This window comes from Peromyscus leucopus, chromosome 3 (genome assembly GCF_004664715.2).
Source record: "Peromyscus leucopus breed LL Stock chromosome 3, UCI_PerLeu_2.1, whole genome shotgun sequence".
Lineage (NCBI taxonomy): Eukaryota > Metazoa > Chordata > Mammalia > Rodentia > Cricetidae > Peromyscus > Peromyscus leucopus.
In genome coordinates, this window is record NC_051065.1 from 136,952,733 (window position 1) to 136,970,653 (window position 17,921).

Below are 17,921 nucleotides of genomic sequence, written 5' to 3' on the forward strand. Positions count from 1 at the left end.
AGAAATGGCTCAATTCACATTAAACAGAAATGCCTACAAGGAAGGGAACCATGAACTCAGCCCCCAGGTTTAAGGAGCATTTGCTTAGAGACAAAAGCTGGAACCCATTCAGCGTGTCTCTAATTGAATCCAGTAATGGTGATCCCCATGAGACTGAAGCTTGATTATCTGTAGTGGTGGCTTTCTGGAACATTCTGAGTGAGCATCACCAAGCTGCATATGTTCTCACTTTGCATTGTGTCTGAGGATCCCGTCTCCACCCAGAAACACACGTCTCCAAACCTCTCAAATGCAATTGTCCCTCAAAATTTTGGGGGGAGTTTGCTGACAGTCCACATACAGTGTCCCCCAGAGGAATTCATCTTAAGTGCCGCAGTGATTGTGTGAGGTCAGAGGGCAACATGGTGGGAGGGATCAGTTCTTTCTGCCCACCTTTCCATGGATCCCAGGGATCAAACTTGGGCCACTAGGCTTGTGTAGTGGGGACTTTTACCCACTGAGCCTTCTGGCTAGCCCCAAAGGGCTTCTTTCTTATTCCCGGGTAGGGGTATTTAGAATAGCTCCTCGGTAATGCTAACATGCTGGGACCAAGCCCATCCTTGGCGACGCCAGCTGTCTGTGTGGCCCAAAGTACAAGCTTTGCAATAAGCACACATGGAAATGAAAGCCCAGGCTCCAAGCCCCAGGAGAGTTTAGTCAGTCTTCCAGGTCCATCATGCGGTGACTTTCCTAGGTTATAAAGTTGTCTGTTTAATAAAAGTATGCTGTGAACACTTTAACACACCATAATTGCTTTTCCTAATTTCATGTTACCTCTTTGATCTTAGAGACTCTGTCGTAAAAGTAAAATCTATACAAACGATTCACAAGCACGCACAGGCCAAAGTCCCTGCCCCCTGTTTGGAAAGGCTTGAAGCTAGAGAAGAAGGGAGTCAAAGCCGGACACTCCCCGCAGAAGATGACAGGCAGATTTTGTGGCGCTTGATTCTGGTTTCCTTAGGCTCCCTTTTGTGTGTGTGTTTACCTCCTGTGGCACCCTCCCTGGACAGGATAGGATGTCTTCTGGGGAGGGGGGGGTCACACCTCTCTTAGTCAACTCCACAGCCGGCTCAGAGCGCATCCTCCCTTCATACCTCCAAGAATCCTGCTGTCTTTTTCCTTCTCTTCCCAGTGAACTGAACACTCACTGATTCCCCCAGCTCCACCCTGTGTAAACAGCTCCCCGTGAGTCACTTTCCTTGTTTCTAGTGTAGTTGTATCGTTGTGTGTGTGAATAATCTTGTTTTCTTTTGAATGACTACACATCTCTTCCCATCGCCTTGTCAGGTGTGTGTGGCTAGGAAAGAACTGTGTTCAAAGTCTGTCTTAGATGATTCCTGACTTGTTTACTCGCTTCGAGTAATTTATCTACATTGCGTGTGTGTGTGTGTGTGTGTGTGTGTGTGTGTGTGTGTGTGTGTACACATGCCATAGCATGCATGTGGAGGTCAGAAGACAACTCTCAGGAGTGGGTTCTCTGCTTTCACCATGTGGATTCCAGGGATGAACCTCAGATCATCGAGGCTTGGCGGCAAGTGCCTTTACCTGCTCAATATCCTCACTGGCCCTTAAAGTTTATTTTACGGTTTATTTACTGAAAAAGCCCCTCTTATTTCTTAATCTCAGCAAGGAAGTTACCTTGAGATGTTATCTGCGGGTTTATAAACCATTGGAAGTTTTCACTTTCCCCTAGCTGCTGTTAATTTGCCTTCCAGGGCTCCTAGTGGAGGATGGCAGCCAGGACAGACTTGACAGCCAGTGTTTCCCTTTCGGGCTGTGCGGGGACTTTGTAGCCTCCTTAAGTCTTGCTTGATGTCTTTATGCTGTACAATCTAGAGTCACCCTCCCCAAGTAGTTTTTGCAAACCAACTCCTCGTCATCCTCGTTTTGTTTTCGCTGTTCCCAAATTCTGGGCAGCCTGTATTTTTCTCTCTCTTGGTAGTGAAGATCCATCCCCTACAACGCGAGTTCATCCCTCAAGCGGTCATTCACATAAGCACGCCTGCCCTCTTGTGTCCGGAGAGGCTGCTACAGCAGGAGGAGGGTACCAAACCTGCTGTGTAGAAGCACTGGTTCTAGACCAGGGATCTTCCTCCCAGGGCTTGCTCACCTCGGCCGTGCGCGCTTGTACAGTTTGGGCACTGTGAAGGGAACTAAGAAATGAATGGGATGTCCCTGAAAACTGGCCCACCCTCTGTCCTGTGCCTGTGTCTTCCCAGAAATTGCATTCAAGGGTACCATCCAGCCTGTATAGACTGGAGCAGATAACTCGCTCTGGCTTCTGAATCTCCTTGTGTAAGCTAATCCACCCTGTGGAGAAGCTCATTAAGTCAGTTGGACATCCTCTTACCATTTCACAGTCTTACTCCGAGACTCTGGGAATTAAACTTAGATTGTGAGAGCCGGATGGTGTCAAGCACTCTCGGGCTATCAGAGGGGAAATGGCCATTGCCAGGTTTGGTGTGAGCTGTGCACATAATTGAAATGCAGTCTTGGCTCCCAAGCCATTTTGTTCTCATTTATTGAGGTAGATAAGAGTTTCATATGGCCCAAGTTGGCCTTGAACTTGCTGTGTAGCTGAGGATGACCTTGAACATGTGGTCCACTTTTCTCCACCTCTGAGGCACTAGAACTCCAGATGTGACCACCACACCTGGCCATGCTTCCAAGACTTTGCCTTGATGTGACCCCCTTATTGGATCCCACCTTTCCTAGTCCATTCCAGGCTCCTAATGGTTGTGCAACAACATACATCATTCTGTTGGTGTGGTTTTAGGTGTTACATGTATGTTCTTTTTGTACATAAGAAGGAAGACATTTATTTTAGTGTTTTAGAGAGAGAAAATGAAAATCAAGCTCATTTCTTTAGATATTAATGTATATGAAAAGACTAATATATTTTGAGTGTAAAAAGGAAGTTAGTATAAAGAAAAATATGTTAAAGAGTTTGAGTTAGCCATTCACAATGTGTACATTTATTTAAATATCAGATGTACATAGATATATACAGTTTTACCTTTTAGTTAACAAACCCAAACAAGGGAACCCCCAGGGATGGTTCAATGGTTAAGAGCACTTGCTGCTCTGCAGAGGGCCTAGATGTGGTTCCCACCACCCACATGGCAGCTCACAGCTATCTGTAATTCCAGCCTCCAGGGGTTCTGATGTCCTCTTCCGGCCTCTTCAAGCACTGAACATATGTGGTATAAGGTATACATACATACATGCAGGCAGACTATTCATACACATTGTGTGTGTGTGTGTTCAAGACAGAGTTCTCTGTGTAGCCCTGACTGTCCTGGAACTCACTCTGTAGACCAGGTAGGCCTCAAACTCAGAGATCTGCTGGCTTTTGCTTTCCAAGTTCTGGGATTAAAGGTATGCACCACCACTGCCTGGCTAAATTTAAGATATCCCAAAACTATAATACTAAGAGCCAGCAAGATGCCTCAGTGGGTGAAGGTGCTTGCTTTGAAATCCTTGGAACTCATATAAAGGTGGAAAGAGAGAACCGTTGATTAGAGTGCCTACTGTTACGATAAACACCATGACGAAAGTACGTTGGAGGGGAAAGGATTTATTTCAGCTCACAGCCTACAGTCCATCACTAAGGGAGGGCAGGGCGGGAGCCTGGAGGCAGGAGCTGAAGCAGAAGCCGTGGAGGAGTGCTGCTTCCTGGCTTGTTTCGTTTGCTTTCTTATGTATGTCAGAACCACCAGCCCAGGGATGGCACTGCCCACAGTCATCTGGGCCCTCTCAGAGCAATCATTAGTCAAGCAAATGCCCCACAGGCTTGCCTATAGGCCATCTGATGGAGGCATTTTCTCAACTAAGATCCCTTCTTCCCAGGTATGTCCAAGTTCATGTCAAGTTGCCGAGACCAAACAAACAAAACCAGGACAAGAGCCAACTGCACCAAGTTGTTCTGTGGTCTTCACTTGTGTGCCACAGCACAAGTGTCTGCACACATCACATACACACACAACCCTGAGAAACTGAATACAAATAAATAATAAAAACAAAATAGTGAGTAACAGTTTAGATAACAAAAAATGTAGGTATTAGTACTCAGATATGCCAGAAAGAACGGGCAGGATATAAAATGGTAGACATCTGGGCCCATGTCATCTGCTCTGTCATAGCAGAGGAGTTTAGACAGGGTGATTTTCAAATACAAGTCTGTTGCCTGCAGTTCTGGGCACTGGGGAGTCCAAGGGAGGGCCGCGGCAGACTCGCTGTCTGCTGAAGGTCCTTCTCTGTAGCTGGTACCTTTCGCTGTGTTCTCACATGGTGGAGGAGGCGAGCCTGCTCCCTCTGGCCCCTCTTCTAAAAGCCCTAGCTTCACCTTTGAGAACTGATCAGAGGGGCCTCGCCTGTGTCTGGCTCTCAGACATTCCTTTAACATGCTCCACCGTTGTCAACCTCCACCAGCGACGACATGCTCGGCTTCGCTCTGCTCCAGCCGTGACTGAGCTGCCTGTCCACACAAGCCGCAGCACAGACCTCAACACAATCCCGCATTGTCTCCGACATTTAGAAAACCCGGTGAACTGGGGTGTCAAAGTCTATGTTCAAACCCATGTTCAGGTTTATACATGTAGATTCATCTATGTTTAAAAGTCTCAAGTAAAATTTGCAAAACACAGATTAGAAAAAGGAGGAAGATGTCTACATTCTTAACTGCCTAGCAATGTAGCCTACTGATACCCTCCCTAATTACAAGTTCCTCAAAGTCCTGCCAAAGAGGGACCTAGTTCTGTCTGCTGTGTTCGTACCAACTATGTAACACATAGCACCTATCCCCTTGCATCCATACACACACACACACAGACACAGACACACAGACACACACACACACACACACACACACACACACCCCTCAGGTTGCCAAACTTTCCTGAAAGAGAATCTAAGAGCGGGGTACCTAAAAGGCACCCATGTATGCAGCAGTCCATAGCTACAAAGCAGCCTTGTCAAAGTTGGGGGCGGGGCTGCTACAGAGAAAAGGACACCACAGCAGCCACTTTGCCAGACCCCCAGTGTGTGTCAAGCCCTGTGCGGTGGTCGGTGGCTGCCTGGACCGTGTGCACACGTGATGACCCGTGCCTATGTCGTTCCTCTAGGGTTCTTGGAGTCTCTGGATGACTTCTACATTCTTAGCAGCGGCCTCATACTGCTACAGACCACCAACAGTGTATACAATAAAACCCTGCTGAAGTTCGTGGAACCCGAGACTCTCCTGGCCTGGCAAAGAGTCCGTGTGGCCAACATGATGGCAGACGGCGGTAAGGACTGGGCAGAGATCTTTTCAAAGCACAACTCTGGTAAGTGGTTCTAAGCAGTCACCCTCAGGCATGGACCTATGCTAATTAAGCCTTACAGTTGTTAATCAGTTGACAAGTTGATAGACCCATGTTGCCCTGTGTCTCCCAACATTTCAGGTACCTACAATAATCAGTACATGGTCCTGGACTTGAAGAAGGTTCATATCAAGAAGCGCCTTGACGAAGGCACTCTGTATATCGTGGAGCAAATTCCTACATACGTAGAATATTCGGAACAAACTAATGTTCTAAGAAAAGGTACCATCTTCCCAGCCTGTCAGGACTGAGTGCCTGTCTGTGTGTTCTGGCTTCGTTTCTGTTGTTGTGATACCCTGAGAGCAAGCAGCTTAGGGGTGGAACAGTTTATTTTACTTGCAATCCCACGTTACATTCAATCATGATGGAAGAGTCAAAGCAGGAACCCGAAGCAGCTAAATCTTCACGTCTGTGGTCAAGGGCAGAGAGGAAACACACCCACACACATGCTTACCACTCAGCTAGCTTTCTCTGCTCTTCCATAGTCCAGGGTCCAAACCCACCCACTCTGGGGCTGTCTTCCAGACAGGCACACAGACCAGCCTGACTGGAACAATCCCTCACTGGGATCCTCTTCCTGGATGAGTCTAGGTTGTGTGAAGTTGAAAGTAAAAGCTCTGTGTATGACAGGGGATGTGCTGTGTGACAGTGACTGATGGCTCTGTCCTTGAGTGACAGTTACCCTGGTAAAGAATTATCATGTTCAACACACCATGTGAGAGGATACCTCATTCTCTCATGGGGGATTTGGATGCCCGCCTAGCCCCTCTGACCCTAACAGCTCTAACATTGCCTTCTGTCTTGAATGCTGGAAGTTAAGTTTTAAGTTCCACTCAGCACATTCTTGTGGGATATTGCTCTGACTCAGGTGTCTCTATAAACTCTGGAGCGTCATATAGCAAAGGTCATGAGTCCAGAATGGGGAGAACTGGAGCAGGCCTGATGTACTGGGCCTAGTAGAACCTAACTAAAGAGGGTACCATTAGTGTAAGGGGTCAGAGACGGTGGCCTTGGCCATCAAGGGTACAGCCCAGACAGGTGGAGCCCAGGAATTGAATCTTGGCTTCCCAACAATCTCAGGTAAATGACTCATCCTCTCCAATCCTTACCCTCTTCATATATAAGTCAGGGCAATTGTGATGTAGACCCACCAATCACTCATTATTTTAAATGCCAGAACTCGAAAGTCAAACATTATTGTTTTGATACTACGTTACCTGGTTAAAAAAAAAAGAATATATGATCCAAACTAAACTAATTTGGTAGGAAAAAGCTCCCCCAAACTACAAAACTGGGCTTGCGGGGTCTTCTGCCCTCACCCCTCATAAAGACACTGCTTATCATGATAGTCATTTTTTTTGTCTCTGTGACAAATCACATGATGGAAACTTAGAAGAGGCAAGATTTATTGTGAGTCACTGTACTGTGTAACAGGTCCACAAGTCAAAATTTTAAGACTAGCCACTTTCCTACATTGACTCTTTTTAAAAGTTTTTTCATTGATAAATATTGATTGTCTATAACATTAGATTTCATACTGCCATTCTTACAGAGGTGCGTGTTTTTATCATTCTCTCTCTCACTTCCACCCCGACCCTCGCTAGTCCCTTCTGCTTTCATGGCTTGTTTTTCTCTGGGCATGGGGGAGACATGTCGAGTTTGACTAGGGTGATTGACAGTAGCTTGGGTAACTTTTCAGTGGTTACTACAGAGGAAAATGTCTCTAGGTCCCCTTAGGCCGGTGCTCTCAACCTTCCTCATGCTGAGACCCTTTAATACAGTTCTTGTTGGGGTGACCCCCCTAACCATAAAATTGTTTTGTTGCTACTTCATAATTGTAATTTTGCTACTATTACGAATTGCAATGTAAATATCTGCTATGCAACCCTCAAAGGGGTCGCGACCCACAGGTTGAGAGCCACTGCTCTAGACACCCTTCTGGGCCTTTTCCTCATGTTCTGTTGCTTGGTCACAGGAAAGTTCCAGATAAGCATCATGTTAACCATTCCACCGAGGGGATAAAAGGCTCAAGAAGAAATAGGAGATGCTCTCAAATACAGATACTGTGCAACCATTCTTTAAATTAAAAAAAAAAAAAGCCTCCCAGTCTTTGAAAGCATCTCTGGGATGGAGGTAGTTTTGCTTTTGAGAGCCAAGGCAGGCAACTGAGCTTGGTATCTTGCTTACAAGAGGGGATGGTAATGCTTAAACATCACCAGGTTGATCTGGGAATAAATAAGCTTCCATAGTAAGTGGTTTTTTTTTTAATTATGAGACTTTAATGAAAATGTGAAGGACAAAAGAGACACTGTTTTGAGGGAGCTGTTCTTATAGTATTAATTATCAATAATTAATTTAATACAAAGACTGGCACTACTGTAAGTAACTGGAGCTGCTTGAACACATTTAGTGTCTGCAGTGAACCTTAAAAAGAAAGGATTATTTATTTGTACGATACTGGATTAGTTACATTGTATTGTTGTGATGAACACTGTTGTTGCTTGAATTCTAAAATGGTCTTTTAATAAAAAAAAAAAAAAAGAAAGAAAGAAAGAAAGAAAGAAAGAAAGAAAGAAAGAAAGAAAGAAAGAAAGAAAGAAAGAAAGAAGAAAGAAAGAAAAAAACCCTGGTGCCAGATATTGGGGTAAATGCGGAAAGATCAGAGAGACAAAGGAACAAGCCATTGCCACGTCTTACCTCTAGGACTCTTCAGCCTGAAAAAGCCCTAGCCCAAAGGCCTCTTTAGCCGAAAGGCCAGCTGAAAGGGGTCCAGCCGAAAAGCCTTTAGTTCCAGTCTCCTCAGGCCTTATATACCTTTCTCCTCCCAGCCATCACTTCCTTCCTAGTGCTGGGATTAATGGCATGTGTGCTTCCCAAATACTGAGATTAAAGGTGTGTGCCACCACTGTCTGGCTCTGTTTCTCTCATAGACTGAGTCAACCTCATGTAGTCCAGGGTGGCTTTGAATTCACAGAGATCCAAACAGATCTCTGCCTCCTGAGTGCTAGGATTAAAGGTGTGTGTGCCACTACTGCCTGGCATCTATGTTCTGTTCTCTGATCTTCAAGTAAATTTTATTAGGGTACACAACATATCACCACATTTTCCCTTTTTGTCTAAAATAATAAAAGAAGGTTATAACTAATATAAGAAAAACTATATGCAATAAGTATATACAATATATACAGTTAAAATTACATTAACAATGTCCAGTCCATAAACATTTGACAAATTCAGAGAAATTATGTACCCTATTTTGGTGAGTCCAAAGTATTGTACCTAATTCACTTTCTATCCTAACTTGCATTATCAACCCAAAGCTATCTTTTGATGTCTTTTAAACTTATACACTTTATACCTATTTAGTGAGTTTCTTTTCTGAATTTGATAACAAGGAAAACTATAACTATCTAATCTTCAACTCCTCAGAGATCCCAGAAAGAAATAATATTTACTGAGTTAGCAGAAAGTGCAAATAAGTGACTTCCAAAAACTGAGAAATGACAGAAACAGCTGGCTGCCTGGACAGTCACCCAAGGTTCCTCTGCAATGTTGAGGCATCCATCTTCAGCCTCCGGGCCTAGCATATCTGACCGACTTTCCTGTGAAGCAGGATTTCTTGAAGGGCTGTCATACCTTGTCTTGGCAAGGTTTGGCAGTCCTTTCTTTTGGGTCCTACTTGTCCATTTTGTCCAGCCTACTGTCAGCAGTCAAACAAGGACACTTTCTTGCCCACTGGCTAACTTTTGCTGCAAAGAAAGTAAACTCAATATAGAGTTTGCTTCAATGCCCATCATTTTCTCTGAAGTAGACTAGTGCTGCCAGGAGCAGACATGTTTCATTGTCATTAAAAAAAAAAAAAAACAATCTATGTTATTAAAACAGCTTAATTGCCATATTCTGTAGATCTCTGAAGTGTTTGAAGATGACCTATCTAAAATATATCTGTCTGACCTTGAAAACATACCTAACCTGACTACAAGTTTGATTGTAATAGGTGACTAACTACTATCCTGCATTTCTTTATTTCCTAATTAGTTGGTAATAATAACTTTCAAGGACTAGCAATTCATATTACATTGCTAAATGAACTGTATAGGTACAATAACTTGAGCAAGATTAGAAGTGTATGTACAGTATCTTCTAACAAAATTAATCTCAAATTTGTATCAATATACAAAATTTGTATATGATATATAAAAATCTAATCCAATGTAAAATACTTAAGACTAGTAGTTGCTTTTTAAAAGTAGATTCAATAATTTACCTTTTTATCTTATCATATCTATATACTCCCTTTTTTTCTTTTCAGAGTAGATTCAATAATCTACTCTTTTATCCTATCATTTCTATATTTTTTTCAGATTCAATAATCTACCCTCTTATCTATATCCTTTTTTTTCTTTTTCTTTTTTTCAAGCAAGAACCCTGAATCTAATCTCCTTTGTTTAGCTTTTTTCCTGACCATTATCAATTAACAACTTGTAACCAACCATCCTAAACAATGACAATTATCCATAACCCATAATTTAAGAATGTGGGCATAGTCTTCTAGGTTAATTCCTGCTGATTGTGGGCACTGGTAATCTTATAGAGACACAAAGAAAATTTAGGATTGTGGTCAAGTCTTGATTGGAATAGTCTGTGAGGCTGTATCATCTCAGCTAGCCATCTCAATAATTGTCCTGAGCAGTTTGTAGTCCAAAGCTGATCTTTGGGTGGTGTTTGTCAGCTTGGTGGCATTATCATCATCCTGATGGAATTATCGTGTGGGATCTCATCTTTTTGGATACTTCAAAGATCACATTGGGTTAAATTATTCCTTTTCTTGGTAATTTTTTTCTGGGTAGTTCTCTTTTCTTTTTTGGATGCTTATTTGTCCAAAGGTCTTTAAATTCTTCAAGATGATTGTTTTCATTTTCCTGAAAGACAAAAACAAAATCCTTCTCCAACCTTAACTTTTTGGAGGTTCCCAATCTAATCTTTATCAATTTTGATTTATAGTTTCTCCTGATTATTTTGTTCTCTTTTGTATAACTATTCTATCATTAGAGATGTATGGTTTTTTTTGTTTGTTTGTTTTGTTTTTTACAATGGACATTAGGTTCTTTAATTGTTCTGGGAAGGAGTTTCCTCCACAATTACAGGAAATGACTGGATGGAATTTGACAGAGGCCTGTGAGAGGCCCCTCAGGACATTCCCTGAGGGAAAAAGATTACCTTGACTGTCCCTTGTTGATCTACATTAATTAGTCCAGTTTCTGCCTTTACCATATCTTCTGCATATTCCAGAAGAGAAGAGTGTTCTGTTGGGATTATTCCTTGAGAAAACATTATTTCTAGGAACACCTTGTTTATAGTCCCTTTTTAGGTGACCTTGTTTACCACAATTGAAACATTTGACATTACTATTTTTCTTCAAACCTCTGGAAATCACCTCTCCTATCCAAGCATCATCATGGTCATGAGATTCAATATTAATTGTATCTCGGATCCATTCTTTCAAGGGTACTGATCTTGCCTTTAATGGCCTAATTATCCTTTTGCATTGTGCATTAGCATTTTCAAAAGCCAGAGATTCAATTATTATTTGTCTAGCTTCTGAATTTGGTATTATTCTATTCACGGCTGAAGTCAATCTTTGTAAGAAATCAGTGAAAGTTTCTTTTGGGCCCTGTATAACTTTAATAAATGATTCAATTTTCTTTTCTACTTCTTCAATTCTGTTCTAAGCATTCAAGACTGCCATTTGGCATAAAGCTAGGGTGTGATCATCATATAAAGATTGTCTTTGTATATCAGAAAAATTGCCTTCTCCAAGAAGTTGATCTTGGGAAATTTCAAGACCTCTAGCTCTACTTCATTGTTCAATGGTCTTAGCCTCATCCTCCCACCAGGTCCTCCATTGTAATTGGGGACCAGCTTCTAAGACAGCTGTAATCAAATCTCTCAAGTCTTGAGGGGATAATTCTATTACAAGTTGACTACAAGTTTAGCATCTGCTTCATGAAAGATGAGTGGATGTCATATGAGACTATTGCTTCTTTGAATCACCTCAAATCTAACATTTGCACAGGAGTCCAGTCAGCTTTTACACAGCCTTGAGGATATCTATCCCTGGGTAGTTCCTGTAAGGTTACTGGATAGATTAAGGTTGGCTGTTTGAAAGCCTTAGGCTGTTTTCCTGTAACCTTACAATGCAATGCTGAGATTGGTTCTCCTGTAAATTCTTCTGTCTGGGTCTGTATATCTCTATGATCAGTTTTACCGAGTTTTTCTAAAACTTTTATCTTGGCACTCATTTTAACCAACATTTTTAATGATAAAACAGAAATGATCAAGCAAATAGTATCTATAATTGACATTACATAAATCACATCAACATTAATTATCCACTCATGTTCCATTTTCAGACAATCAATCAAAGACCCTTTATTGTAAAAATGTTTCCCATTTTTTAATGTGGAGGGAAAAACTTTCTTTTAACTAATTCCCCCTTTAAGAAATCCCAATTGGCCGGGCGGTGGTGGCACACGCCTTTAATCCCAGCACTCGGGAGGCAGAGCCAGGCAGATCTCTGTGAGTTCGAGGCCAGCCTGGTCTCCAAAGCGAGTTCCAGGAAAGGCGCAAAGCTACACAGAGAAACCCTGTCTCGAATAACCAAAAAAAAAAAAAAGAAATCCCAATTGACTGACCAAATCTGTCGACAATGATGATTCAGATGGTGGTGAAGTGAGGCAGCAGTCTGAGGAGGGGGTCCAGGGAAAGCCAAAGGGAAGAAACTAAAGAGCCAGCTGTCTGCACGGGGCACCTGTGAAAGCAGCTACTTCTTGCGGTTTTGGAGCCCAAAACCTACGGAGTTTGCTGCAGAAAGGCTGCAACCAAAACCTAGCCGGCAGGGTAGGGACTCTGGCTACGTGCAGCTCTGGCAAGTGGCTTTTTCATGAATTCGTGCCCTCAAATTTGGATACCAGATGTTGCTCTAATCTTAAATGGTCTTTTAATAAAAACCCGGAGCCAGATATTGAGGTAAATGCTGAAAGATCAGAGAGACAAAGGAACAAGCCACTGTCATGTCTCACCTCACCAACTCCATGAATTCTCTGACTGAATGCCTCTGAGTCCTCAGCCAAAAGCTCTCTAGCCAAAGGGTCAGTTGAAAGGGGTCCAGCTAAACAGCCTTTAGTTCCTGTCTCCTCACACCTTATATACATTTCTCCACCCAGCCATCACTTCCTTCCTAGTACTGGGATTAATGGTGTGTGTGTGTGTGTGTTACCACTGCCTGGCCGAATCAATCTCATGCAATCCAGGGCGGAACTCACAGAGATCCAGATGGGTCTCTGCCTCCCGAGTGCTAGAATTAAAGGTGTGTGCTACCACTGCCTGGCCTCTATGTTTAATCTAGTGGCTTGTTCTGTCCTCTGATCTTCAAGCATATTTTATTAGAGTACACAGTATGTCACCACACATCATCATCAAAGTGACTCACACAAGGCTGTATTTTGGCTGATGGCTCCAGAGGGAGAATCCCCAATGGCTTGGGAGGCATGGCAGCAAGCTGCAGGGGCAAGACACTGAGAGATCATATCCTCAGTCACAGGCAGGAAGCAGACCAAGCAAACAGGAAGTGGGGCCAGAATATAAACCCTCAAAGCCCACCCGCACTGATGTACTCCCTCCAGCAAAGCTGTACCTCTTAAAGGTCCCATAATCTCCCCAGACAGCACCACCAACAGGATCCAAGTATTCAAAGATATGAGCCTGTGGGCCGCACTGGTCACTCAGAACACAACAGATGCCAAAGAAAGCACTGCTGGCGTCACAAAGATGAAGACATTCGTGCAGAGAGGTGGATGATCTGGCCAAGGTCACATACCTAATAACGTTGGAGCTAGGCTCTAAGTCCAGGCAGTGTCACTTGTGAGTCTGTGTGACCTAGTGTGTCCTATGAGTCCAGTGAGTCTGTTTACACCCAGTAATTTCAGTATTGTCCTTATCTCCATTCTTCCTAGTGCTGGTTCTATGCCCAGGCAAGGTTAAACATTTGCTTTGTCTCTATTAGTTTCTTCGTGGATTAGGAGATGCCCACACAATAGTAAAGGACAAAGACACACAGGGCCAAGAGAACACAGAGGTAGGAAATTATTTCCTGGAGCAGAGAAACTCCTCATTTGAAAAACTGGCATAGCTCCACTGTACATAATGATGGGCTTCATAAAGGCATTTTCATTCAAGTCCATCATGCACTTTGACCCCAGCCTCCCAGGATACTCCTCCCTGGCTCCCTCCTCCCACCCCTTCCCCGCTAGGCCCCTTCCTTTGTCCACACAGTCTCAGTTCTACTTTGAACCATATATATAAAGCACACGGGAGGAAATGTGATGTTTGTCCTTCTGAGTCTGCTCATTTGTCTTCCGATGACCATCTCCAGAAGCATCCTCTCCTGCAGATGACATTCTTTGTGGCGGAATGTCACATTTTCTTCATCTGCTCATTCGTTGCTGGACAGCAGGTTGGTTCTATTGGTTAGCTACTACAAAGAGTACCACAGCAAGCATGGATTCACAGGTGTCACTGTGGTGTGTTGACCGAAGATGTCCCTGTGTGCATTCCCAGGAGCTGGAGAGCTGAAGTATATTGCAGCTCTTTTTTGAGAAATCTCCAGGTTGATTTACATAGTGGCTAGAGACACTCTTATTTTAAATGATGGTCCTGTAGGCAATAACCTAGGCCGGTGCAATCTACGATGTTCCTAAAATTGTGTCACGTCTAGTGCTTAGTGACTTGAGGTGCAAATTTGGATGACAATGGGTCCTGTGAAATGTTTTCAGTCCTGGAAGTTAATAGCCTGCTGGAACATGGAAGACAACCCACACCCCCATACCCACTCCTCTCAGGCACCCCCTTCCCTTCTAGTCTCTCAAAAGGAAAAATGGGGTGAAGTGCCTAAGACCTAGTAACTCATCCATGAACTTAGCTAGACCTTGTGTTTTCTGACGTCAGTGCCCTGTCTTCCATCAGTGTGATTAGTATCTGCTGTCCTCTGCAGGGCACCATACTCACCGGATGGACTCCAGGCAGCTCCCCAGAACACTGCAGCATCCTTCGCTCTTCTGGTCTATAGAGAATAATGTTGTTCTCTGGGTTGCACTAACAACTTGGCATGAAAATCAAAGACTTCTTAGGCACTTCTTCCCTTACAGTAATCTAGAGGCACACCAACTCTGGGGGTGTAGAGGGATCATTGTGGCTGCAGGTTCACAGTCGCAGCTTCGTTTCCTACGGCATTTCATTTTGTGACTACACACGTGGCAATTCTCAAATGTGCTATCATTCAATAATTCCTTGTTTTGTCCCCTTCTCTTCCTGTCTCCCTCTGTTCAACCCCCCACCCCTTCTCTTCCATTCCAAATCAGGATACTGGCCTTCCTACAATATCCCCTTCCATGAAAAGATCTACAACTGGAGTGGCTACCCGCTGCTGGTTAAGAAGCTGGGTTGGGACTACTCTTATGACTTAGCTCCCCGAGCGAAAATCTTCAGGCGCGACCAAGGGAAAGTGACTGATATGGCTTCCATGAAATATATCATGCGATACAACAGTACGTAACACATTTCTCAAGAGTCATTCTTCAAAACTCCTTTTCTTCCCCATGGAATAAGAATCTATGTAAGTTTGTCATCTTATACTAGAAGGAATTATAAAAAGTTATCTGAATACAGTATTCACGATACTAATGCTGTACACATATTGCTCGACAAATAGAACATTTTTATAAAAAATATCAGAAAGTTTTTTGAAAGGCTCAGCAGATAAAGGCACTTGCTGCCAAGTCTATTGGCCTGATTTCGATCCCCTATACCTACACAGTGGAAGGAGAGGACTGATTCCCGCATTTGTTTTCTGACCAGCACATACATGCCATGCATGCTTATGTGCACACACATTTAAGCACAGACACAAACACAGATTCAATTCTTGATATTGTCTTCACTTACCGAATGTTGGAACTGTGGATGTATACAACCACACCTGGCTGTACAGATCTTTCTTTCACCTGACTGCCCCCTCCATTAATGTAAAATATATTAGAAATGATCCATATACAGCCTTTCCCTTAGAACCTCTCCACCTACTGGCAGCATAATTCCCAAAGACAAAAGCTGCTACAATACTCACAAATGCTTTCTTTTGATGAAGACTCTCCAAGGCTAATTTGTATTTTATGTTAGAAAATGATGATGCATATAAATTTTCTCTCTTTTCTACTCTCCTTGGGGTATAGTTCTTGAAGCAGGCTGGGGCTGGGGACAGAGGATTTGCAGCTCGTCACTCCCTACTGCAAGCCTAGAGCAGGCTGGGCAGGAGTCTTAGTCAGGGTTTCTATTGCTGTGAAGAGACACCGTGACCACAGCCACTCTTATAAAAGAAAACACTTGATTGCGGTGGTGGCTTACAGTTCAGAGGTTTAGTCCATTCTCATTGTGGTGGGGAGCATGGCGGTGTACAGACAGACATGGAACTGGATACGTAGCTGAGTCTCCATCTTGCAGGCAATAGGAAGTGATCTTCATGTCACACTGAGGAGACCTTGAGCAAAACAGACCTCCAGCCCACTTCCTCCAACAAAGCTACACCTACTTTAACAAGGCCACACCTCCTAAAAGTGCCACTCCCTTTGGGGGCTGTTTTCTTTCAAACTGCCACAGCTGGGGAGGCCTGTGGGACATACTCTGATGACCCAGGCATGACAGATCAAAAATCTCACTTTAGATAAGTGTGTCCAGAATGGCCAACGCCTTTCTTTTCCCATCACTGTGTCCCCTAGATTACAAGGAGGACCCCTACAGTAAGGGTGATCCCTGCAACACCATCTGCTGTCGTGAGGACCTGAATGAAGCCAGCCCAAGCCCTGGAGGCTGCTACGACACCAAGGTAACTAACACACGACTGCTTTCCAATTTACTTCGAATGAGGAGTTAGGCTAGAGGCAGAGATTTTTGTGGCGTAAGACCCAGTATCTCCAACCATATATTAATTCAGGAAGCAGACTGTTCCTGTAAATAATAGAATTTACCTCATAGAGTATAGTGAAGACTAAATCTTCAACATCCCCACATCTAGAAGAGCTCTTAATTATAAATGTATTTGTGGGGCTGGAGAGATGGCTCAGTGGTTTAGAGCACTGACTGCTCTTTCAGGGGACCAAGGTTTGATTCTCAGAACTGACACCTGTAACACTTGTAACTCCAGTTCTGGGGTATCTAGTGCCCTCTTCTGGCTCCCACTGGCACTGTGTGCATGTGGTGCACATACACACATGAAGAAAAAATATTCATACACAAAAATCTTTTAAAATTAATTTTAAATGTATATAATCATAGTGGTAGTAATTATCAGGATGGCCGTAAATCCAAAGAACCATCTTGCTGAGAGTACTGTGGCTGTGTACTAATCGTGAATTTAGCTTAAGGAACACATTTTAGACCAGGTGGTCAAGCCACTTTAGGTTTTTGCAGTAATATGAAGCTAGCTCATGTTGGTTTCAAGAAACAAAGTAACAAAAGCCAACTAACAGCCTGTTGACTGACTGCCATCATGGAAGGACATGAATGCCAGAGACCAGTGAGGGCTACAAACTGTTTGTATGCCTCTTTCTTGAGATCAGGCTGCTCCGGACCTTCCTGTACATGAGCTGGCCTTTAGTTGGTGTGTTCATTCTGCACATGTGGCTTGAAGATGTGTCTTTCATCTCTTTGGCTAGTGAAACAAACTATAGAACTCCCACATCACTTATACTTTCTGTCAGCCATCCTTCAAGTGGGCGATGCTTTTCAGAGTCCGAGTCCTAGCTCCCCCTTCCAGCCAGCTGTGTGAAGAGAACACTTCAGCTCTTAGGATATTCCATGCCGTACAACCCAGGGAATGAAGAGGAAAGTGGCATCAGGAAGCCCCAACACGTGTTGGCTCGTTTCCATGGTATTTGTACACATTCAAGAGCAAAGTACGGCAAGTGTTGCATTTGTCTCAAACAACATGCAGAAAATCATCTCTGTAGTCTTGTGTGGAAGAACCCTGGCCAAGCTTCCATCTGCCAGATGCTGCTGCCAGAATAAGCTTAAAATATACTTTGTCTTTCAGCTACTTCAGATACATGGTGTACTTTCCCCTCTAAAGCTAGGTATGGTTCTACCTCAGAGTCAGGTGTTCCGGAGAGCGCTCTCAGTGTGTGGCTCATCCTTTAGAACTCTTGATACTGCCCTAATTAACACCAGCCTCCACTGAGGATTTGCTGGCTCTAGGCTTTGTTACTCCCAGTAATTCTTTGATCTCGGAGGAACAGACATGAGCCCACTTTCTGAGGAGGAAAACCAAGCCATGGAAATGCTAAGGTGGTTGTAAAGTAACTTGTGGAGCTACAGTTCTGAATTAGTTCTCACACGGCAGATCTCATGTCTACGTTGCTCTCCTAGTCAGTTCCTATTTGGATGCCAAATGGATACAGACGCATGTCATGG

At 43.5% G+C, this 17,921-nt stretch overlaps 1 protein-coding gene across 1 annotated transcript in view; it reads left to right on the forward strand.

Annotated features, from left to right (window-relative positions):
* The window catches only part of Plbd1 (phospholipase B domain containing 1), a 53,931-nt gene that overhangs the window by 35,598 nt on the left and 412 nt on the right, over positions 1-17,921 (forward strand). Inside the window, exons 7-10 of the mRNA XM_028872166.2 lie at positions 5,163-5,363; positions 5,481-5,621; positions 14,819-15,004; positions 16,232-16,338. Coding sequence (XP_028727999.1) covers positions 5,163-5,363; positions 5,481-5,621; positions 14,819-15,004; positions 16,232-16,338 — 635 coding nt within the window. The remainder of the gene's footprint in view (positions 1-5,162; positions 5,364-5,480; positions 5,622-14,818; positions 15,005-16,231; positions 16,339-17,921) is intronic.